This window comes from Nipponia nippon, unplaced genomic scaffold (genome assembly GCF_047370975.1).
Source record: "Nipponia nippon isolate SJK-2023a ecotype South Korea unplaced genomic scaffold, ASM4737097v1 scaffold_1, whole genome shotgun sequence".
Classification (NCBI taxonomy): Eukaryota; Metazoa; Chordata; class Aves; order Pelecaniformes; family Threskiornithidae; genus Nipponia; species Nipponia nippon.
The window spans coordinates 24,694,471-24,719,726 of NW_028262290.1; the positions used below are offsets into that span (position 1 = coordinate 24,694,471).

The following is a 25,256-nucleotide window of genomic DNA, read 5'->3' on the forward strand; positions in this document are numbered from 1 at the left end:
TCTCTTTCTCACATACAAGCTCGGTCTAGTGAGGCAAGAAAATATCTATCTACTAAGAAGATGAGGGAGGCAAAGCAGGGAAAAAGCCATATAAGCATCACCTCCCCTCCTTTCTTCCCATGAAGCACAGGTCTGGAAACTCTGATCCTAGAAATATTTCAACTGGGCTCACAATTCAAAAGGTTCATTAAATCCAGGATTATTACCCCGAGAGAACTTGATCAGAGCAGCCAGACTGTAACGTTTAAGGGCTCCTTATTCACACATACCTACAGGCTGCAGCGCTCGCAGTCACACAACGTGGAGCATGTGAATCCCAGCCCTGTGCAGCACCAAGCTTTTTCCTCGGGGGCCATCTGCCGGCTTTCGCGCAGATGCTTCTCGGGACCTTTCTGGGACAATGAGTGCTTTATCAGGTGCATCGAAGGAAGGTGAGCGATGCTGGAGCCATTAGGCATGATTTCTCATGGAGCTATAGTCCAAGATGTGCTGGAGGCTGCGTCTTCTGTCCCACGTGCCGCTGTAACTCCTGACCAGTGCATGATTCTTAAATCAGTCTTCTGAAGACTTAAAAAGAAAAAAATCCAGCTCCAATTCCCATACTTCCCTTGCGATCAGAGATGTTCTCCCCCCTTCCGCATGTGTGTGCCATGTTTAATCCAACAATGGCCCTAAATTTTAATAATTGTGAAGGTAAGGCACTCTAAATCCTTCCTCCAACAAACAACTCCAAACAACGTTTATCTATTCGCCTAAGACTTTTTCAAACAAAACTGTAAATGAGGGAATTAATTTGCAGACTGATACTTCGAAAGACTAAGTCATTAACTGATCCACATTTAATTTCTTAAAGAATCAAGCTTAAGTCAGTAGACTCCTAAACCAAGAATAGATTAGATTTCTATTTGTACAGGATCGTTTCAGGGTAATTTTACCAACTGGTATATATTTGTGTCATGCTGCTATTAAACTACAGTGTATTATTGTAAACTCGTTTTCAAGCTGCTTAACCCAAGAATGGCTAGAAGATTAAGGCTATCCTTAAAAAAAAAAAAAACACAACAAAACACCAAAACCAACCAACCAACCCACACCGCCCCAGTCAAATCAAACACCTTTCTCCCCTCACCCCTCCAGCATACTTTACAAGTTTTATGAATTTGAACTACATTCATAAACCATACAGTAAAATGAAGAAACCTTCAATCCTAGCGCATTCCATACAAAAATAACCTTGTGTTTTAAGGAACCGAAACATCCCCTATTATTAATAGAAAATGTATCCTGACCCACCAACAACAATTTGCATCTGGAAGGCTTACTGCCTTTCAAAACCAGAGTTTTTTCTCTCTCAGACTAGAGAGAGAGACTGATATGCTTTCCAATTTAAGAGCTCCAGTTGCTATAATTCAAGATTATACAGCTGGGCTATATTTTATTTGCATTTCCTTCGAGCACAGAGCTTTTCCACCAAAGTAAGTATCCTTCTGCTTTCTTAATAGATTTGCCTACTTAGCTCTGTTCCACTGCAGCCACGTGCATTCAGACACAAAGAATCAGGAAAAGCCACTTGCTATATACACTGGTCCAGATCGCATGCACTTACAAGTAAACGATGCACTGGAAAGTTACAATCCATCTGACCAAAAGATTTCTAAAAGAATAATGATTTTCTGTTTACTTTTATAGCATCCACTGCTCTGAGGTGAAAAATGAACAATACGCTTCTTTAGAGATAAAGAAGATCATGATAATGGATGCGTTACTGTTAGAAATCCTTAGCAATGCAGACATCAAAGTAATATTAGGTCTGTTTATGCATTAGTTATTTTCATGAATAATGCTACAAAGCTTTCTAATTATTTCATAATCCTCCAAGATGTTGTTGGGGCTCAGAATCACCTCAAATTTGAGACATATCAAAAAGGCCACAGAAGACAAAACAGACATTCTTTGGCATTTTTGGCATTCTACTGCATTGCAATGATATTTAAACCTCAATAGTAAGTCTTGCAAATCTGTACTGGAAAGATGCTGGAGTTCTTAACAAAACAAGCCCTTTTTTATCTGCTGGCTGCTTGTATAACATACAAAGTAACCCTGTCAAGCTAACAAAACCCAGCGCTTCTCCACAGCCTGCAGCCAATGAAAAATCCCCTCGAGTGACATATCCCAAAAGAGTTCTGGAGCAGTGGGAAGTAACATCTGGGAGAGTGTCTGACCAAAGACCAAGAATGAGATCTTCATGCTCCTCAGTCATTTCTTTATCTGGAGCACTCGGGGGGTCACTTTCTAAAGCCTTTGCGTTATCCTTTTTCTTCTTCTTCTTCTCCTCTTTTAGTTTCTGTACCTTGTGCTTGAATATGTCACAATGTTTAGGTTCTTGAGGACCACAGAAGAGTCTGTCTTTGCTTAGATGCAGCAAGTCGTCTTCTGTTGGGATGCAAATCATGGCATGTAATTCAGGGTTCCCCTTTCTCAAGAGAGACAAGTTGACCCATACAAGAGCCCTTGGATAGCTCATCAAGATTGGCAAAAAGACATCTTCAGTCATTTCCTTCTGTCCCAGTCGAGAAATAAGGCGGACTCGCCGATCTTTTCCAGCAGTGGGATAGCACCAGGCTGATAACTGCATTAGTAGTTTCTCGCTCCTGTTAAAAATTTTTAAACATAAACATCAAGGATAGTTATTAACAAGTAGTACAACAGAAATCCAGCACCCTGCATATTTGCAAGAGCATGATTAAAAAAAGCCCTGGGGCTTTCTGCAACCTTCCAAGCTGGTATTTTTATTACTCTGAGCACAAAAAGAACATGGGTGAGTGGAATTCATGTGCAAGGCTATTTCTTCAGAAGGAGACATTACTTGTTAAAACCCCCAAAACTTGTTAAATCACAAATGCTCTAAAACCTTCAGTGACATTAATGCAGTCCAGAACTGCCAATGTTTTCTTCCCTGATAACTACGTAAAAATGAAAGACCTGCATTCAAGTACTTTCCAAACACTGTTGCTGCCCTCATGCGTTGCACTGGAATGCAGAGGATTCTTTATTTTCTTTATAGACCTTATTAAGTAGTGCAAGAACCACCTGTGATGATGTATTAGAAAAGAGACTGCAAGCTGATCTACATAGCAACAGTTTTAAAATCACAAATATGAGCCTCTAAAAGCTTCATCCACCGGGAAGCAGGCAGAATATACCAATCTAGTCACCAAGTTTGCTGGGGAAAAGCAGGAGAAAAAATTCCACTCAACAGCAAATTCTGATCCATAACAAAACTATTTAATCTTCTCGCTGTATTTGGATCAAATAATTCTCTCATCTTAATAATCAAGGCTGAGCTCTTCCTTTCCCCAATTCAATAATTCCCAATAAAGAATAACACCTCAAATGTGTGTATCATTTTGACATACCTGAGAACAATAAAGTCACTTGTCATAGTTTCACCTCTCTCACCGAAGTCTTGGGTGCCTGTAACATCCTCTGTCTTTAGGACACCTTCCGAGCTTGTTATTTCCATGGTCTCCTCTACCTCACCAGTCTCAGGGGAAGCTTCTTTGACCACCTCTGCTTTGGGGTCACAAAAGCTACGCCCTTCAGTTGCGCAGCACTCAGGGTGTGGGGAAGAAGGATGGACAAATTCTCCTGAAGCTTTCATTCTTCCTTCCCAGTTCTTCGTCAGCTGCCCCCAAGGACAGAGAAAAGGGGACAGAGTGCCCAGCTTGACATAATTTGCCCTTTTTGCAGGTGGACGTCTAAATGATAAATCAAGTAGGTAAGAATATTTGTTTCCTGGGCCCTTATTCAGTCCCTAGCACTTCAAAAGGCTGTCTACTTTGTCCTGCTGGTCTAATAATGTTTTCTGTTTTCAAAACCAAGTATTTAGAAAAGAAAGTTAACTGTGCATTCCCTTCGTAATCTCATTGAGCAAAAATTTCAAAGTTATACTTCCAGACAACACTGCTGTATTTCTGACCACCATATCCTTTCACCCATGCTGGGTATTTCTATCTATCTACTGTGACTGACACCACCACCTTTTCCTCTAAACTTCTCCTACTTCCCCCTCGTATCTGGAAGGGAAGCCAACACAAGGTGGTGCAGAGGACACCTCCAGATACCCCATACTCATGGTTACGAGTTCTGTGTTTATTGTAGTGAAGATGAAGGCAAACTTCAGAATACCTGGTATTTAAAAAGTGGACACTGAAATATACCTCTTCATTCGCTTCATTCTGTAACACTTAGTACATACTTTGATATTCTGCCTTTGCCTTCTCCTACCTCCTCCCTCATTTGCTGCTAAGGAAGCTTGAAATAGCTTTGTTTATTTTATTGTTATGCAGCCTTGTTACAGCCTTTTAACTGAGCATATCTCTGGGAATAGAAGGTTTTAGTTAATTTGTGTGCATTGTTCAGCAGAGCTTTTCTGTTAAATACATCTAGGATTCTTTTTTTTATAATATTAGGATTTAAAACACTAGTGAAAGATCTTAATAAAGTCCAAGTCTAAATGAACACAACAGGTAATTAAGGAAATACTTTAAGCAGTATTCATTTCTTTCATTCTTGCAATCAATTTTGAAGTTAATATTACCGTTTGAATTTTTCAAGAAGACTGGTTTCCAGTTCTTTGGCAAACTGCATTCCCGCCTGGGAGTCTGGGAAATCATTTGGAGTGTGAGGCGTTCTTTGATATTCGGAATGCTTTAAAGCCTCTTGCAAGCCACCGACTCGTACACCTCGATATATCTGTTATAAAAACCAAACCCCAAAAAAAGCAGTGTTTGTACTGATTCCGGGTTCCCAACTGAAAAAAAAAACAACCCAATGCTCCAGAAGCTACTGCCTTAGAAAAGGGAAAGTTTATCACTTCAGCTTTCAAAAAAAATAAACTTAAGTATGGCTTTCACAGTTCTAGATGCTCATTTCAACAAAAATATTAGTCATGCTCTTTAAATTTAATTCTGAAAAACTATCAACAAAACTGAAGAGAATTTCACAGGTTCTGATCTTGTACATTGCCAGGAATGTCATACTACTCCAACAAAGTCCCTGCCCAATTTATTTTAACTGTACAATAGGTATCACTGCAATTAATCCCCCTGCACATTCAAAAGCATAAACTGAACTGCAGAAAGACATTAAAACTGCCATCTAAACATCCAAAGCAGGATGCTCCAAATGGCACCAGAGAAGTATTCAAGCTTAACTCAAACTTTGTGTTTCAAGCTCTTTCCCAAATAAGAGGCAACCAATTTGTTGTCAGAGTGGTGGAGATAGCCAAGCTGGAAATGCATTAGCAGCAGGCACCAAATTATTTCTCTTGAGAGACATGTGCCCTTAGAGACACAAAACCAAAGAGCTATAGCATCAGCTGTCTCTCCTTACTCTCCACTCTGATTTCCTGCTTTAGACAGCCATGTGGGCACAGTTATACCCAACAGAAGATATGGAACGCTATTGTTTAAGATTTTAAGACCAAGCCTCTGCATCAACCAGTTCATACAGTCTCTTTTCAAGTGGGATTTTGATCCTGTGATTGTGAATTGGTTACACAATGTGAAGTATACTCTCTAAAATCAATTCTTTTGAACCAAATTATATAATTTGTCATATTTACTTGCAATTTGCAATGAAAGTCACTTACAAAAGGAATCCAGAAAGCCATGCCCCAGCCCTTTGGGAGATAGATATCCCAGCCACTCCCCCATCCTGGTCGATCTTCTCCAGCCATTTTCCCTGGCTGCTGCACCAACAGTATGGGAATCTTAGATTCACAAGGACCCAAATCAAGGTGTGATCCAGGTACCAGTAACTGAGCTCTCATATGGTTTAAATCCTGAGAAGGAGGAGACATTTCCCATAAGTTAGTAACCATTCTTCCCTCTTCTAGATACCCTTCCAAGACACAGAGAGGAGGTGAGCTTGTAACTAGGACAAATATGCTAGCAATATGCTACACATTTGAACTGACCTTCACTGAGGCATGAAAAATGTTTTTAGAAAAAAGTATTAAGCACCCTTTTTCTCTCCTTCTTACTTCCACAGACCTTGATGGAGGGCAGGTACTGAAACTCAGAGCAAAAATGTACAGCACAGAAGGAGAAAAATGTATTGCAACTTGATATTTATAGATTTGTGCACAAGACTAGACCAAACAGGTGCTTTCAGACAGTCTGTCAATACACGGAGGAAATCTGAACTACACCCAGGGAGATGGGAAGAACATTTGGTCATGAAACAGTTTCACATAAAGCGTGCGGGCACCAAGGCTTTGTCAGTCCCCAGTTGTTATATTTCATTGTACCACATTAAGAATACATTTATAAAAAACAGACCATCAGACTGCCTCTTTACATGTCCCTTCTGCATCAGCTGTTTTATAAGGTAAACATTACATTTCATGACAGTATGAAGAAGACGGTCAGATACAAAAAGACTGTGCTGATAACTGTTATGCACTAGCGTAGTATTTTGTAAGTACTCTGCTTTTTTTACACTATGGCAGCCAATTTGAAAGTGCACAAAACTAATTTTCACAAAGACAATGTTTAGAGAGATGTTTCTGCCGTACAAATATTTTCTCTTTTTTATTACAACGGTGCTGAAAGTTTATCACCCCTTGTGACTATATCATGATTTTACCCATGCATTTTATGGGTTGCTCCTCCATTGCCAATGGAAATGTCAAGACAGGCGATTTCAAACCTGTAACAGCACATTTAATGTTATCTAGAAGTCACAGGTATTGCCCAGAATACCCACAACACCGCATGCTGCAGTTCAGAACCAGAGGGATTTATTTCCTTCCTACTTCCACAATTCTTTTGTCAGGAGAATCGTCCTGGCTATGACTGAGGAATGAATGGCCAGAGCCTCTCTGTGCCACTTCATCCCTTTTATCTGCTGCACATGAGTCAAAGTGATGTAGGAAAATCGAATTCCAAACCCTTCTGATAAATAAACCTACAACTATTTAGTCCTGTAGACAATCCAATAAAGTCTTCTTTTAATTGAATCATGAACAACGGTTGTGCAAGAACATTACACAAAGGCTACAAAATAAACACTTCAACTCAGCAGCTGGATACTATGACATTAGGAAACTACTGCTCTTGGATTTATAGAGGTTTCAAGAGCCTCGCTCTATGGACTGTATGGACCATTAGCCATTTTCTTCATGGCAACCCACTTTCTTAGTTACCTGCTCTGAGATTTTATTTTCAGTGACGTTCTTGCAGATGTCCTGGTCCCAGATAAAGCTGTGAGCACAGTCTAAAGGTACACCCTCCAGGTACAGCTGCCTAACTTTATCATTATCTACAAAAGAAGAGAACCTTCAAACAAAATTCAAACAATTTTTGTGGCTTAAGTATCAAATTACCAAAACCACTCCACTATTGTAAGTACAATGAGCAGACAACTAAGTAAACAGACTATTAAAAGCTTAACAAGCATCACTGCAATATCTTACTATCACATGTTTTTCCAAATACAAAATATGAAATAAACTGTTAGTTTTAAAAGCATTAACCTGGCATTCTCTTACAAACAGGCATTTCTTATTACAAGCGACATCACCTTTGGCAATGTAAGTTACATCTTTAGCATGCCACCTTTAATATTCTGGAATCTGGCCTTTCAGGCAGAGTGCGAAGTTCAACAGGTTTGGTGAAAATCAGAAAAAGCAACACTACAAAGCCTGAAATAAGTCCGCCTAAGTAAACCTGTAAGAGAAGTGAGGATGACCTTTAAGAAACATACCTACAGGAAAAATTTTTATGGATATGACTAGCATGCAACTACTAATTTAGCACTAGCTTCCCACTCTGGATCTTTTCAGGCTCTGCACTTCAAGGAAGGGACTATTCTTTGCTCATGTCTGCAAAGACCAACAGTTGTGTGCATTACTGAAGATAAGTAACACTTCTAGCTTCAAAACTGACCACTGAGGTATTAAATAACCTCTCTCCTTCAACTCCGCAATCTAACCAAAGCAGAGAAAATGTATGCCTACATTTAGTGACCTATGGATTAAAAACCTTCAGTGTACAGTATGTAATGCATGCTGATCCACATTTTAAGTAAAATAATTCTTACCACTAAACAATACAACAAACCTATTAATAGTTCTGTGATTAAAAATTACAGGGACTGTGGTCATTTTGTCATCTACAAGGTCTTACATATTTGTGCTGGTTTTGGCTGCTATAGAGTTAATTTTCTTTATAGTAGCTAGTATGGGTTTTGTTTTGTTTTTTAAATCACTTAGTCTTTCAAAAGAAGATTCAGCTAATCTTTCCAGTTAATGTTGACAAAGACTTTGAGCACAGAAGATATGGATTATTCAGTGGTACTAACAATACAATAGGTAATTGCAATAATTATTTATTTAAAAGTCTACAATCTTTCAGATGTCCCCATTATTAAGAGTTGCAAAATCCTTCGAAAGAAATATTAAATACGGCAGCACTCCTGACAGTTTGATGGTGTTATTAAGCTGAGGCTTGCTACGCATTCTTGCTCATGAGTTACGTTTACATGAGGGGAAGAAATACAAAAGAAATTATCAGATTAGGGTAGCATTCCTTCAAATTAAGAATGAGACAACTAAAAAGGAAATCCTTGCCAATTCCCTGACAATTAAGCCAGAAGAATTCCTTCTCAGACCGAAAATTAAGTACAGGAACCTAAGCAGGAACCTAAAAGAGCTCAGTACTCCTAGAGGGAAAGCACATTGTGTCTGGAGATACAGCAAATATCAGTTCCTCAAAGGAAGAAGACAGCGACAAAACTGTGTGTAGTGGTGCTGGGGAATTCCTTCCTGACTCTTACAGATAACCAAGGGGGAAGGGCAGATAAGTACAAGCAAACACAAGGTAAGGAAAGTGACTTTTCCATCTTCTGTACAGAAAGAATTCATGAATGCCAGAATCTCTTCATGTTAAATTATGTAAACATGTTCTAGTTCCTTCAACTGTAAATTACTCACTGTAACTTTTTCTGTTTTTTTTTTATCACTTCTTTCTATTACCACAGTTTAGGCAGTCTGTCCCTGTCATATTCTTGGAGTTCTTTACAATTCCTATATTCTATAATGGCATGAGTATTTTTTTTCCACTTTAGAAAGCCCTTTTAAGTCAGTCTCTTTCAATCACCACAGTCCATCCAATATCCCCCTCACTACCGTAAAATATCCTTTTCTAACTTGGTACATTCTTTCTCCTTGATCCCCACTGAGAGAATTTAATCTCTCTACTAAGCATACTATAATTCCAATCATAATCCCAAATTCTCACACCAGTTCTCTTTATTTCTTACCTCTCTCCTGTCTTCTTCAGTCCACGTTTTAAGATTGCTGGGGAAGTAACCCTACTGATGAATAAATTCCTGATGATAGTTGAAGTAAGATGTTAGAGCTAGTATAGGAAATAGGGAGTTGTATTACTAAGCACACAAAGCTCAGCGACAATCAGCACATTATCTACTTCTGCTGGTGTCAATGGTTGGTGCTTAGAAAATACTGGCAGATAGAGGATGGTTTTGTTCCATTTCAAGCTGTTATTCCGATTTGTGTAGCTGATTGTCTTAATAGTCTTAGAAGACAGAGGCCTAAGAGTAAGAGTGCTTCTATATGAAATTTTTCCTTCCCTCTGTGAGGAAAGAGCAGAAAAAGCAAAAATATAAGCACGGCTAGGGAGCAGTTTCAGAGCCATATGTACACAGGGGTGCTTAGTACCAGGACAACTGATGCCAGATACCTAAACCTCTGCAAGAGGTGCATTTCCAGACAAGGAATTGGGCTCTGTGTCTGCAGAAGGAAATTTAGCTCACTTATCTTGCATGATGCGTTCTCCTTCTATGCATCTCATTCACTGATTGTTTAAAAGCTCCACCATACTCCATGTTGAGTGGTTTTTAAGGCAGTGGAATTCATATTCTCCCACAGAAGACAGTAAAAGCCTATCAAATGTCGGAAGCATACTTTAAAATGGAGAAAGACAGCACTAATTTGCAGTCATGTAAGCACTGACTGCTTACTGGGAGTCTTGACTTCCAGAAGGCATAAACCTGCTGAGAAGGCAGTGAAATGTGATTTATTCACAAACTTTCTATCCCCCAGCCTGCAGAAATGAGGACAGTCCTTTGATTAAATCCCATCAGCACGTGTCTATAACACACAGCTTGCACACATGCATATGGAGTTCAGGATTCATGCATTCAGGAGTCAGAGTAACTGGGAAAGACTGAAATTACCTTTGATTTGTTAACATGTCACTCACAGGGGAAAACTACACAGGCATATCTTAGAACAGCATTTTGGAAAAAAAAAAAAAGGGGGATATGGACAGATGTGTATCATTTCACACATTGCATGTATGACAATCCACAAGCAAAGATGATGGCTGTAACTTACCTAAGCTATTCACTCATTTGACAAACAATGCATTTTTAAATTAGTAAAGATTTCCTAAGAAAATGAGTTAGCTTTAATACAACATTAAAGAACAAGAGAGGCTAAAGCATATACAGAATATGCTAACATACGTAGTGCCATTTCAATCTTACTAATACTAATCCTAATAGTATTTGAATGTCCAGGAAGCAAAACAGGGAAAAAAGTGTGGAACACAGCAAGGGTTCTTTTTTATTGCTCAATCAACATGACATGTCATTAAGGCAAACAAATGACTACTAACATTTCTTAAATAAAGATCAGCTCACTATATTACCACATCTGAGTAAGGTTACGTCAAAACCAAGGCTCAGAAAGTTCATGTAGTTCTAAAGCTCATAAAAAGATTTCTTCTTACAGAAGGGGCAAATTAATACCACCCAAATGGAATTACAGATCTTAGAAAAGTCGTAACTTTTTTTTTTGGATAGGTGTTACTATGGAACTGTTGGTAATACTATTGCTGTAGTGATGTATACTACGTACCATGATTAAATTCCTTCCTTTTTTGGTTAAACAAATTGCCCTTCAAAAAACCGAAGAGGAAGATAGTCTCCATTCCTGGGTCACTCATGGCAAAAAGGGACATGGTTTAGTGGTGGACTTGGCAGGGTTAGGTTAACAGTTGGACTTGATGATCTTAAGGGTCTTTTCCAACATTAACAATTCTATGATTCTATGAAAAGAACCAGTAGAACGAGGGGACAGAACTGGTTGGAAAAATGCTGGCAAAAGGGCTAAATCAAACCAGAATAATCTTTGGGAATATATTGCTTTTGATGAAATTCTTGCTGGGTATTTCAGTAATCTGACTCCAAGTATGGCCAATAACAGGGTCCTGGGGAAGAGTAAAACACTTGAATCAGTACGTAGTGTTGCATTTCCTCACTCTGCCAGTTCCTAGCCACTTGTGGCTTACAGACTTCTTCAGTTAGAGGTGATCCTTTTGCATTGAGCGGCCCTCAACAGGTTCTCCTTCATATATTTAACTGATTTTTTAACTCCTGCAAACCTGCCAGGCAATCAAGGAGGCTTAGAGGAAAAAGGAATAAATCTAATTAGTGTATAGAGGCAGTGAAATATGCAACAAGACCCCACGCTCCAAGGAGATTACAAACTAAGCTGACAGAATTCAGGAAGACCTTATAACAGGTCCTGAAACAGTAAATAGTGGCAAGAAAGCATAATGCTTGCAGTGAAAGAACAGATTAGACATAAAATGCATTCTGCACTGATTATGTCTAGGCTTCCTTTTATTAATACATATGCAATTTTACTTTTTCTTTTAAAAACACCAAGAATTAAGTGCACTTGAATGCTTTCCCCTGACTAGAAAATTATAGAAGTATCTGAGTTTAATAATCTAACATGGATTAATTTTCTAGACGTATTGAAAAAAATATAACTTCTCTGCTCTTAACTACTTGACCAAGGAGGCCCGTTAAGGCAGACATATAGCACAGGTAGTACCTGTCACACAGACAATGGCAAAATTAGGTTAGGAACAACAGACTTTGGAGAGTGACAATAGTCTCTCTTTCCAACTAACACCTAGGAATACTCAATGAGGGAGACAGCAGAGTGGCAGGTACACCTCAGTCTTGAGTTTCTCAGGTAGGAGAGAGGAACTACCATGGCATAGGATTCCCCCACTGCACATGTAATAGGTATGCAGGAGATGGTGAATGATCCTGTAACTCTTCCCATACAGCATTAGGAAGTCACTCAGGTGGGAAACAGGGAAAACAGCAGCCACTTCCCTGCTGAACCATTAGTTCCCTGTATTCTCTCCTTAACTGCTTCTCGTAGGAGGGCTGGCCTCTCCTTTTCTACTCCCTTACCATGATGTCCTTTTTATTTTCTACTAGAAGACAGCTGTATTGTCTATCTTCTTTCATCCTTCTGCCTATTCAACTTATTTAGTAGCGATGTGCCTGTATAACATCAAGTCCTTTATCAGAACCTAAATTACAAGGTATCATGCAGTTTACCTTTCCTTGCTAGCTGATCAAGGACCTTCTCCGAATAAAAGTCAGAGAGGGCAGATGCAGTTTTAAGTTCATGATGAAACAAAAAACCATTCAGAAAGGAACCAGAAAGCAACACCAGATTTTCTGAATGTTTCTGGTTTAGAAGATTTTTTGCAAGTGAAGGATAACCCCAAGTAGAAAGATCTTGAAGGTGGCCATTTTGAGCCAGCCAAAGGAAAAAAGGCGCAGGTATTTTCTTCCTCTTGACTCCCTCTCTTACATCATTACCTCTTTACCATGGCCCTCCTTCCTGAGGGACAACCAGCTCTGGCAGCGGGACAGAAACTACTATGAGACATTTCCAATGCCCAGATGCCTTCTGCTGATCTTGCCTTCTTGAACACATCTTCACAGACATGACAAGCAGAATGAAGGGAGCCAAATTACTTCTTGTAGTTGCTAACTCCTCTACCAGCTCAAACCAGTATCTGTAAACAAGTGCTATATAGCTCACCTTACTTCTCAGCAGGAAGGAACCAAAGTAGAGGTCATGTATGCTGCAGCATTTCCAACAGGAACATTAATGATGAGAAAAGTTAGCTGAGCAGAACTAATTAACAGGAGAAAGACTGCTCTAGATACAGAGGGTAGAATAGGAGGATGTAAGGAAATCCAAAAAACAGAGTTGTGCAGAGAGCTAAAAGACAGTAACTGAAATAGGTGTTCAACCTGATTTAAGTGAAAGGTGAGGCTAGATTATTCTAGCATCTTGCAAACACACCACCAAGGAAATGAAGTATTTTCAAGTCTCTGGAACCTTCAACTTGTCCTATTTGCTACTGTTTGCTAGCTGGTTATTATGTTTCTCATATTAGGTGAGGCAGTCTGTGTCCAGTCAACCTAATTGGAAACGCCTACACAGCACTGTACACAAATCCCACTGTATACTGTATATGCTCTTGCACATTTTTCAAGGACATTCAACCCAACTGAATTTGAATTTTGCACTGAAATGTGTGAGTCAGCATTGCAATGAAAGTTTCAGAAGTCACGCTTGCATTTTTCATTTTTTATCATAACCAGCATCATGCCCATCTGAAATGCTGATCTTGCAATGGGAATATTTTTTTTCAGTGGAATTTCAACTTTCATCATTGTAGGACTACAAACCAGAAACAGCAGGTATCTTCTTGGAGAGATAAACAGCATCAGGAAGACTTAACACCAAACAGAAACTTACTAAGTAGCTTTTAGCACCTGGTTGGCCTTGCCAGGATTCGAACCTGGATCATCTGTATGGTCAGACAGAGGCTTCCACTGAGCACAAGACCAGCTTTGGTGCATGTCCCTCCCTCACAATTGCTGTTCTAAAACCTATGCAACTTTCAAGCTGTTTCTGTTCTGCCAGGAGCTGTGGAAAGGGGAAGGAAACATTCTGACATCGAATGCTAGAGGAAAACAGCAGGAGACAATCAGTAGAAGATGACAGTAAATGAAAACAAAAGCATAGAGAGAAACTGACTCTCTTGCCTTTGGCAGTTCCAGGAGAAATATAATATAAGCAAGACATTTTACCTTGGTATTTTTCAAAGTCTGGCATGGCTTTTGTCTTCGTTTTTGGCAAATTGACTCGAGGATCTCCAACAGTGAGGCCCAGTATTGTACCTGGTGGCATTTCTGATGGTGAACTTATCCCTTTAAAAATACACAGATGAACACTGCCATGAAACCGCCACTTAAGTTGTGATCTTTTTCTGCACTACTATTTTGTGCATTTTTGCCTGCAGGGATGTGACATCATGGTAACCCAGAGAAGCAATCCAGAGTACTCAATTTAACATGTTTTGAAAACTCACCAATGCTTGTTAAATGTCCAATAACAAAAGACAACAATAGCAGCATAAGACTTAGTTTGCAACTACATTTATGCTTAGCATAGAAGTGAGGTCACTCTCACAACTTACGGACTCAATACATCCTTTGCATTTGGCACATCTCTTAAAGAACAACCAACCTTTGGTTTGTACTTGTCTTCCAGAGAAAGGAAATTAAAAAATGTTTTTTAAAAGTTTTACCTCATCTCTGCTTAACTACCTCACATTGGATAGCTTGAGTATAGTGTGAGATCTACCAAAGCCAGTTCCTTCCTTACCTGCTTCAGTGCTAGAAAGTGAGATGTTGTTGACTTTATGATACTTTACAACTCAGCCAAATATACAACTCTTCATTAGAAACAAAAATATATAAAGCAAGGTGTAATACTTTCACCTTGGTGAGGAGCCTACCATTTTATCTGTGGAGGTATTGTACAACTTATTGCCTTAATTTGGTGTGTATGGGGGTAAGAGAGTAAGAGCATATGTCAGACTGTATATCCCATCAGCAATCTCAAATCTAAGTTCATGAAGATAAGAAACAAGATTCAGTTTATCTATTAAGAGTTTGGACTACACAGAGGATTAAAATTCCCTTAAAAAAAGTTAATGTACCATTTCTCAAATCTTTGACATGCCACCATAATTACCTAAGCACATGCTCAATGGCATCACTCTCTTGATCAAGGAAAAAATAAGCATTTCCAAATCGAAGTCAACTTATTAGCATGCCAGTTTTGACCACTAGAGTTTAAGAGTTTCCCCTTCCTCCCATAGCGCCCACATGCCCAAATACCTTCTAATAGCTCAAAGATAGCACTTTGACGTTGATGAAGAGATACTTTTTCAGAGTCCTTGCAGTTTTCTACCCACCAGTTATTCAGTTCTGACTCTGAATCTGCCATCTCCTGGAAAACAACATGTCTAATTAAATTGAAGTGCTCATTCAGTATTTTCTATCAGTATGAATTCACTCTCAGTTTGCCTTAATCACTACGGTTGCTTTCTTCCCCTTCAAGTTTCAAACCAAAATAATTTTTTTCTGATGCAGTCTACTCCTATACTCCACCTTACAGTAATCCCCAATAAGCTCTTCAGTTTAACCTGTGTTCCAAAATTAGACAAAGCAATCCATAATGCTTCCTAATTCTGTCATGAATTATTTCTTACAGAAAGCCAGAGATTTCATGCCCTCGTCATGTTTGCTGCAAGACACAAAAAAAGCCCCATTAAAACCACAATGATGTTATGTGCAAAGAGGTGGACAAAATACTAAATCCTGGAGAAACTGCATATTTGATTGAAAACACAAAAACTTCCTATACCTTACATGTCTTGCCCTTTAGCTCTAGGTGCTCTAGCTCATTGCTCGAGAAACATGATCTATGGTTTGTGAAAGAGAACGTGAATTATTCTGGACCTCTCAGCACAATACATCACTACAGCAGAAACTGCATAGCCTGCACATCAGCACCATTGCTTTTATTTTCTTCCTACCCCCACTTAAAATCCAGACAGGAGTTCTTCCCAAGATCAGCGTTTGTCAAGTGGCTCAATACAGAGAAGCTAACAGAGTAGAAGTACATAAGTCAGCCTTTATGCTAAGTAAGGCTAGATAGTTTATGATTCTTTGTAGCAAAAACAAGCTTGCACATTCTAGAAACCTGATAAAAATTACAAACTGCCAATTTCCTTACTGTTTGGAGAGAAGCAGCTTTCAAGGTCTCTGTGAGGACGGAGTGTGATAATGGGCCAATCAACCGATATCTGAGAATCTCCATGGTTCTGTCACTGAAACAGAGGAAAATTTCAAGTGAATGTACAATTGTACAACACACAATTTTTTCCCCCAGTACTATTAAGCCAGAATGCAGCTATATTAACCGATAAGGGTCACAGTTTCTGACTCTACTATGAACAAACCTGATCACAATGCCAGTAGTCTGTGAGACCCAAGAGTAGGACTGGAATGGATCTCTAGTGCCATCACCAATTATTTTTTTCACTGGCACAGCTTTTTCTCCTTCTTTATCCTCCTTCTTTCTTTTCTTGCCAAGGCTCAGAAAAACATCCATTTGTTTTTCCTCTTGAATTGATGTTGTAATAGGCTCAGGAACATAGATTTCTTCAGGCTCTGAACACTGAAAAATTGCTTTTAACTCTCTCAGCATGTCCTTAAGAAAAAGGAAAAGTTCGGATTAGGGTGATAAGCAGTGCATTGTAAAGCTTAAGTACAGTTTTAAGAATTACACTCTGCTATTTTATTTTCCTATATGGATCTAAGGGAATCAAGTTCATTCTGCTGAAGTCCAGGGCTTACTATGAAGAGCTGAAAGTAATACTGAATGTTGCTAAGAATTTATTCTCACTCAAATTAACATAAGAAAAATTGTTGGGCACAAAATTTTACTTGTATTTATTTTTATATTTTAAAGTTCATAGCTAAGTATCAGATTACAACTAGCTGTGATGACACCAAACTTAGCCTGTTGGGAGTGCCAGTGCGAAGGATGTGAATCAAGCAACATCATATTGCAAATGTATCCTGAAGCAAGTGACACCTTAACAAGCTCAAACACTAAAAAAAAACCTCAGAGGCATGCACCTTCTGTCCACGCTTTATAAAAACAAGCTGCAGAACATAAATATTGTCAGAGCAGACACAGTCTTCCAACTTTAAATTCCTAAAGCCATGTATTACATCGACCTCTTCTACGCCTTTCAGAAGGTACCTTCAACATTAAAAATGTACAATGCATTAAGAAATCACAATTCAACTGTAAAGAAAAAAAAATACCTGTTTGAGAGCTGGATGCATCCAGATCCACAACTGTCTGTTTTCAGACCCATCCCTGGGTTTCCAAATAAACGTAACAGGACCAAGCATATCCTCAGGATAGCGATCGGCTCGGTAAAGATTCAGGGAACCCTCGAATCTTCCAGACAGACAACAAGCCTCGTCAAATGTTAATCCTAAAGAAGACAACACTTATTGAAAACCAAAATAATCTCTTGTTTAAAAAAGAAAAAATTGAAATTCAGTCTGGCTGCTGGGACGGTATCAAAGAAAGAACATGTACCACAATTAGTTTATTAATAAGCAACTGAAAATAAGAACGTCTAGTCCTAGTATGAGACATTTTAATTATGTTTTTCAGCCAAAATCACAACTCAGTATCAACTCTGGTAGTACTACTGAGATTGGTAGGATATTAAAAAAGGAAAAGGATGGGTCATCCTTTAGTCTATTCAGAATCTTAACTTCATTTTGAACTACATAAAATTTACCTGCGTCAATGCTACATATTCGAGCAAGTTGCTTCAGCAGCTCATTCTCTCTACCAGTCAACTCCAGGCAACAATAATATGATAAGTCCTGAAACAACAGGATAGTGGTGAAGTGAGAATAGCTCGTGAAAGTGAGCCTGGCAAGGAAGGACCAGACACAGCTTCTCAATTTACACTGAAGTAATAATTTTTCATTGACTAAAATTTGTGTCAAAGAGAAATGAGTTTTCTTTTTGAACTTAAAATTGTTAGTTACAGGAGAGCTGTCACGCATTACCCGTTTTAGGGCCAACCTGCCTCTCAAACCAACAGACCAAAAAGGACATGGAACAAAGTGCCTGTCTTCAATAGCATCCTGCTCAGGAAGATGATGCAGGGATTCACTGAACCTCTTAGCTCTTGAGAAGACTGAAGATATAGTATTTTAGTCAGTTACCCTAAGACTCTTCTAAAGGTTCATCTTGTTCTCTCCGATACTTGCCACCCTTCATTACAATTATGAAATCACTCATTTCATACTTAGCAGTTATTAACAGCTGACATAACAGTACTTCAAAGAGACAGAAATATTCATTATAACTGAACAGTTGATTACTTCACCTTGACAAAATAACAAAACAGAGGTAAATGTGGTACCTGAAGAAGACAGTGTTTTGTCATGGCTCGGTAACAAGCCCTGTAGCTCTTCTCCGTAGGGCTATCTCCTAAACAGTATCCCCATTTCTTTACCATATGAAATCTCTTTGCATGCCAAATATGCGTTTCCAGCCAAATGTTCTTCCTTTGCCTGCGATTAAACTCTGCTACCAAATTTATGTGGCGCCTTCTAGCTTTGCGGCATTTAGTCTTTGACTGTTCTTTTTTCTGATGTACAGCTTTCTCTGCCTGTTTTTAAAAGAGAGGACATTGAAGTAAATCACAAAAGGACAAACTTCTGTAGAAGAAAAAGGCTGGCATGTATAAGGATACAGGAAGCACTAGCATTACGTTATACTTTATTCTGATGTTAGTTCTCCATAATTCTTGAGGCTAACTAACGCTTTGAAACTTTATACACAAGCCCCATCCACACAAGTGCATCAAGGTTTGACTGGAACCCATAGATAAACCAAAATCCTCACACATTCAGAAACTCACCAGTGAACAGTAAGATCTGCTATTTCCTGTGTGAAGTTTTTGCCCAACATCAATATATCCACATGAACAAATGAACGTGACATTAGGAAGACCTGGAGATATGAGCTTGTACAGAAGCAGTATGGACCCTCAGACTGCCAGGTAGGACCCTAAGGATTCTACAACACGTAGAAGCGAACAGCAAAGGACTGTGGTGATGTCTTGATGAAATTCTTGATAAATACCCAGTCAAGGTCTGAATTATATTACAGGTGAATGCATGGCTGGAGAGGAAGGCTTGACTCTCTCAATCAGTTTGATTTGTCTTTTTGTGAAGAGAAGTGGTAGAAAGAAATAGGGACTATAAGACACACAGAAAAATTCTTAGGATGTGCTTTGTAAACTCACGAAGGAATAGCTGACAACAGACCACTGGTTGATAGAACAGCAAAGGAATGAAAATGCTAGAAGATCACTGCCAAGAGCAGAGAAAACATTGAAGCAAACCATGACCTCAAAATAGAAATGCACAAAAAAAATAAAATGTGTTCCCATCAGACCCATCATTCCACCACAGAGTAGGCAATATAAGCCACTGGATCAATGGTATGTGACTGATTCATTCAGAAAGATAATTGGAGAAAAAAGGATGTGGCATTGTAGAGGAAAAATTTATGTCTTTAAGCTTATGAAGAGCTAAGAGATAGTCCAGGTAAATGTTTGGATGAAAATGGTCATGATAAAGGATCTAAGAAAAAGGAAGAAAACGCAGCAGAATCAGAACAGTTAACTTTGAAGAAGCAGACTTCAAACACTGAAAAGTAATAGGCAGAACCTTTACAAAAGGAAATAGCTCAGGAGGTATGACAAGCTGCAAGAAAACATGAAACAAAACAGCCTGTGCAAAGACACAAACTACACCAAAAGACCTGAGGAGAGAAAAACAAAGCATAAGAAATACAGCTGCAGCAAGGCCAATTAAATAATCCCCAAAATTCAGGAATCATACAAGGACTGGAAATAAGGATGGGAGAATAAGTGTGAGCATGTACAGAGAAGTTAGAAAGGCTATCACGTGAAAGGAGTTAAAAAAGCAGGACACAAAAGAACCAAGCATAAACATTAAAGAAGCCTAGATTATTTAACAAGGATAGAGTACATAACTAACTACGCAAAAGAGCGCATGCCTTCTTCCTTCAGTTCTCAGAAAACAGGCCAAATTGCATCTCTTGTCATGACTAACAAAGCAAAAAGAATGCCAGCCAGAGCAGTAAAAGAAGAGACACAGGTTATGAAGATCCAATAAAACACGCCCTAAGGAACACGTGTGGAAGTACCTGAAGCAATTTCTGAATCATGAACAATTATCTTCAGGAACTCCGGATGGAGGGGGTAAGGTCTCAAAGAACTTAAAAAAGATAACGCAAGGGAAAAAAGAATGCAAGAAATATGTTAAGCAGTCAACCTTGATACATAGAAAGCTTATCAAGCAAACTCACTTGATCACTTTAAGAAGCGTCTAGAGACGGTAAAGTGATCAGTGCCAATCAGACAGATCATTTCATAGTAAAATCCTGCTGAACCAATTTTTTTAAAAAACAAAAAACACACAGGAAGGCCACAGTGGGTAAGGAGCAAGTAACTCCACAGCAGCATTCTGACTAAACATTGAGATGCTGCCACAAAATGAGTGTTTCATAAGCAACAAGGAAGAGTTGATCAGTAAGTCTTAAGCTGCACGCAGCCTGCCAACAACTCCAGCGTACCTCCCACGTTTGAGCTATAAGACATGAACCATCGTGTCGGTCATGAACGGGCTATGTTGGCTTGAGGCCAGCAGGGTCACACCCTACAGCTGTGGTGGGGTGCAAGGCAGACAGGTGTTATCGAGGACTCCCGGATCACCTGGGACCAACGCACTGCCTGAACAACCCCTCCTGCAGTGGGCCCTTTTATCATCACTACTCTAATAACTTTTCAAGATGTCCAATAATCACAAAGCCAAGTGGCTGGTGAGATCTACTTGAGCTACCATCTAAAACTGCGGTGTTCCTGCATTTTGAATCCAAATGTCAGTCAAAGTTTGAGAACCGGTGTACACAAGGAAGTTTTGCACATAAGCTCAGGTCTGAACATTAATAAATGTACAGCTGAACACCATGCATTAGCTATGCCCACTATATAGTCTATGAAATACTATAAAACGCACTTATACCTCTTTCCTGGCAATCTCTTGGAGCCGCCTGGGTAGGCGTTTAATATTGTGACTCATAGCTCGCCTTCGCATATGCCTAGGTAGAGTCTGGAAAACTAGAGAGTTTGAAGACTTCTGCGTAACTGCTTTCAACATGGCATTGATCTCAGCAGCACGAGCTTGAGCAAAGGTAGACACTGGAATGAAAAGAACTGCATCAGAGCATGACAAATGGCAAAAATCAAAGAAGGGGACACTGTACATAAATTACTGAATTCCAGCAGAGTATTCCTAGTATATCAGTCTAATGACTTCTTGAGATAAAGTAAATACTGTATACTATTACTGAAGAAATTTCAATTCTTTAGATATTCTCAAGCTTACAGATATGGTTAAGCAAATACTCATACATGAATGAATCCAAAAGCTGTGGTAAAACCAACAAGTCCTATTTGCATTAAGTACTTCATTATTAAATTAGAGTAGCAATCTTTTCAGATGGTATTCAGAGAGATGAATAAACTTCAGCAGGGAAAAAAAAAAAAAGGAAGCAGTAATCATATTACAGACCCTTTTAAATAATCAAATAAAATATCCAGACATTGGTCTTGTTTTATGCTTATGGATGTGTATCTACTATCAGCGCACTCCCACATTTTAAAAAGCTTATCTGCTCTCCTATATAAACGTTCTGTTAGATGAAAAGTTGTCTTTAACTCACATCATGGGCAAAAACAGTTTCACTGGCTACATTAAAAGCAGATGACTGTCAGTACTCATTTTGCTGGCAAACAGAAACCAAAATGCATATCCCTCATTACAAGTAAGTGCAACTTTTCAGCTCAGAAGTCTGAAAGGACTCATTGAACAACAGCTGGTCATTCATTCCAGTACACAACTACTTCTGTATTTTGGAGAAAATTAGGAAAAACAGAAGAATATAGCATCAGTTCTCACTTTTGCTCTTGCACAAAACCAAAGACAGACAGCAACTTTAATCACCAGCAAGTTGCCCTGAATTTATAAATTATGACCTTTTTCTTATATACAAACCTGTTATGTATTTCGGCATTTCCTCAGAAACATTCTGGCATCCTCCTTGCCATCCTCCTCTTCCTCTCTCTCCTCTGTTTTGCCCTTTTGGAAAATACTGGTCTTTCCTGTAAGAAGGCCCAGATGACTGATTCGAAAATTTCTGCTGCTGATACTGCTGCTCAGAACGAACATCTCCTGGAGGGTTTAGAGATGAAAAGAGGTAACAGAAATGCAAAGCAGTCTGAGTAACTGATAACTATACACAGTCTTTCCTCCTAAGATTGCATTGCACGTTCCTCCTATTATATTTAATATATGTACCTGAAAAAGCCATCAGAAATCAGAAGAATTAAGTTCTTTTTTATAGGAAGAAATAAAAATTTTGCACTGTCCTGCAGCAAGCCTGCAGCAGATTAAGTAACTTTTGCACATTCTGAAAATGGTACCCAATCCAGACTTTGCCTCCAATACTCTATCAGATCCAATAGGAAAGACCTGACTAAAGTCGGTCTATGCAACATCAGTAGTGATTTTTACTATTGTCTAGTCAGCGTTTTAGTACCAAACCAGCAAAGTTAATATTTTTCCCTCTTGCCCCTTGATTTTTTTTTTTCCCCATAAGCAAATGTATTCTTGTCTCACTGACATGTATTTCTGTTACAGCAACAAATAAGGTAAGCATGATACGTGTATGTTGGTACAGTAAGTTACTTTACTGGTACAGGCATTTAAACCAATATTGAAATTAAATAACTAAAGCCTACAGTAAGCTTCCTAAGGTACAGAAATACCTTTCAAGACTGGTAAGTGCCTAACAGTACTTCAAGTTTAAGAGGGCTCTGAAGTCCATATTTAAAGATTCGTTTATATTCAACCTATTCGGTTAAGTCTTGGTTAGGATTTCTAGTACAACTTGAGATACAGTTCTCGGGCAGCTCATGCTGGACAACTGGACTAAAAAGGGCCAAGACAGCCATGCCCACCACCCCACCCACTGCATCAAGATCACTGCTTGAAGGAACACAGGACCATACAATTCAGGGAGCTCCTCTAGTGAAAATCAACCTGTGCATCAGGAGAAATGGGGTAAGGGATTAAAAATATCAGTCTTCAGGTTGATCAGCTTCTTAAACAAGCCTATCACACTGTCCCAAAAATGATATCATTGGCATGAGGAACAGCCAGGAGCAGATTCACCTTCAGCAGCCTCAGTTTATGTGAACTTAAAATGTCAACGAACCTCCTTTTTCCATTTAAAGTAAACATGAAGCTCAAGTTTTATGTTCAGCAGCAGTGCTGTTGCAGCCCCAATGCAACCACACATCACACAGAACTGCAGTAAATTTAGATGAAAAAATAATTTGGGGTGGAAATAGATGTTAGTTTTTATGGGGAATAACTCCCTGATCTGGGTTCTCCACATGGCTGAGAGCAGCATTGTCCAGACTGTAAGGTGAAAGTGAGAAGGAAATAGCTGGGAGAGATGGATGCTGCCTGAGTCAGCAAACCTGTGTAGACCTACTGCCCAAGTCAGTCGTGGGAGGGTAAGTGGACAGCAATTAACTCATATCACAAAAACATCCTTTCACTATCAAGTTAGTCTAAGAATGGAGGAACTAACTATTTTAATCAGAAGACGGAAGAGTATTTCAAAAGACAGTGACTGACTTAATACCTAAAAAAAAGGAAGTTATTTCAGGTACTATGTAGATCCATAGTTTATAACACATACCTAGATTTTTTTCTTTCCTGTTTCTACAAAATAGCCCTATAAACCCAAGATACTCACTAACGCTACAGAAGAATTTCATACGGATGAAAACCCGTACTATTCAACAGGACAGAAAACCATAACCACGTAATCTTAGATGTTCCCTGCTACAAAGAAAGTTAGACAACTGTGTTTAATTTGGCAGTACTCCTTTAACGATATTCCAAAATCTGCAGACAGGGCTGACCATAATTTGCTATGTCATTCTGTCTGATGAGGAACTTTTCGGTCACCCAAACATGCAGTGACACCTCAGCATTTTTTTGTTCAACCACAAGATGTAATCTGTCAACTTCTGAAGGCCTCACAGTCACAGGCCCTGCTCTTATGTGTGCTTGTTTTTCCAGAAATAATATAGGTAACAAAATAAAAACATGATATGGGGGGTGGGGGTGGAAATCGAAGTCTGATTGAAGCATACAGGATGCCGGTCGAAACACCCATCCGGCATACAGGTTGACAAGATACTTCAGTCTTCAGCTGCAAAGGTTACCTGCGTACAGAAATGCTCCAGCAATGACCTAGCAACGCTGCCATTTTAGCAACACACCTTGCTGCCTCCTGCCAGTACTCTTCCATAGATATAGGAGCCACAAGCACCAAAAGGCAAATTGGTCAGGCATGCTGATCCGATTGAAAAACAGTGCATTTATCACAGGGCCTGCAGGCTAAACCAGCTCCTCCTGCGGCTCCTAGCTCTGGCAGAAAGAGAAGGGAGGTCGCTGGATGGGGTATAACATCCAAATTCATTTTAAGACTAGAAACCGCAGGGGGCAGATAGGGACTGTGTAATCGAAGGGATGCTACAGAGAAGCACGTACTAACGAGAGTTATGGCAGAACCAGGGCTAAAGAAGTCAACGGCAGGGGACGAAGCCCCAGGGTGTTCCCACACCGGGTACGCCTCGCCGGCCGCCGGGGGGCTGAGGAGACGGGGACACCCAGTCCTGGGGGGGGGACACCCAACCCTGAGAAGACGGGGACACCCAGTCCTGGGGGGGGACACACCCAACCCTGAGGAGATGGGGACACCCAGTCCTGGGGAGGAGGACGCCCAGCCCTGGGGGGGGGGGACGACACACAGCCTCTCCACCTTCACCCACCCCGGCCCTGGATAGGGGGTCCCCCAGCCGTACCTGGGGACAGGGAGGCTCTGCTCCCGCCGCCGAGGAAGGGCCCCGGCTCTCCGGGAAGGGTGATGCTGACCGGCTGGTTCCTCATCTTCTTGGCCTGCTTCTTCTGCCTCGCCCCGGACATCTCCGGCAGGGCCCGGGCAGCGTGCGGAGAGAAGGGTCACACCAACCCGCCCCTCAGGCAGGCCTCAGGCGCCCGGCAGCGGCTGTTCGGCCTCTCCGTAGCAGGGCGAGGAGGCGGGCAAGGGCTGGCGAGCGGAGGGGCCACCGGCAGCGCCCCGGTACGCACCCGCGGCGCGGCCTACGCCTGCCACACGCGGCCGCCCGAGCCTGAGCACCGCGTATGCGCACGGCGCAACTACCACACACGCCCCCCACCCGGACTACATTTCCCAGAACCCCCTGCGGGCGGCA

At 40.1% G+C, this 25,256-nt stretch overlaps 1 protein-coding gene across 4 annotated transcripts; it reads right to left on the reverse strand.

Moving 5' to 3' along the window:
- Window positions 1–820: 820 nt before the first annotated feature.
- Window positions 821–25,196, reverse strand: POP1 (POP1 ribonuclease P/MRP subunit). Of its 4 annotated transcripts, XM_087749113.1 has the most exons (16): window positions 24,846–24,960; window positions 24,261–24,408; window positions 21,958–22,134; window positions 20,926–21,116; window positions 18,231–18,479; window positions 17,595–17,682; window positions 17,104–17,279; window positions 16,230–16,480; window positions 16,004–16,097; window positions 15,103–15,214; window positions 14,008–14,127; window positions 7,211–7,326; window positions 5,654–5,845; window positions 4,601–4,755; window positions 3,417–3,758; window positions 821–2,651 (listed from the first exon to the last, which is right to left on the reverse strand). In XM_087749113.1, the coding sequence occupies exons 2-16, from the start codon at window positions 24,331–24,333 to the stop codon at window positions 1,991–1,993; spliced, it is 2,997 nt and encodes a 998-aa protein (XP_087605239.1). In that variant the 5' UTR covers window positions 24,334–24,408; window positions 24,846–24,960; the 3' UTR covers window positions 821–1,990. The 4 variants fall into 4 exon arrangements, with proteins under 4 accessions (XP_087605239.1, XP_087605232.1, XP_087605226.1 ...); XM_087749106.1 differs by lacking the exon at window positions 24,261–24,408 and having other exon boundaries at window positions 20,926–21,101; window positions 24,846–25,196; XM_087749100.1 differs by lacking the exon at window positions 24,261–24,408 and having other exon boundaries at window positions 24,846–25,196.
- Between the last annotated feature and the right edge of the window lie 60 nt (window positions 25,197–25,256).

What these genes read in the sequence shown, in the direction of transcription:
- POP1 (XM_087749100.1), bottom strand. Translation starts at nt 24,966, where the DNA reads ATGTCCGGGGCGAGGCAGAAGAAGCAGGCCAAGAAGATGAGGAACCAG. An exon ending in AATGCCGAAATACATAACAG is followed by an intron (nt 21,117 to 21,957) that starts GTTTGTATATAA and finishes GCTCTGATGCAG; the next exon opens with TTCTTTTCATTCCAGTGTCT. An exon ending in AAAATAAAATCTCAGAGCAG is followed by an intron (nt 5,846 to 7,210) that starts GTAACTAAGAAA and finishes CCTCCTTCTCAG; the next exon opens with GATTTAAACCATATGAGAGC.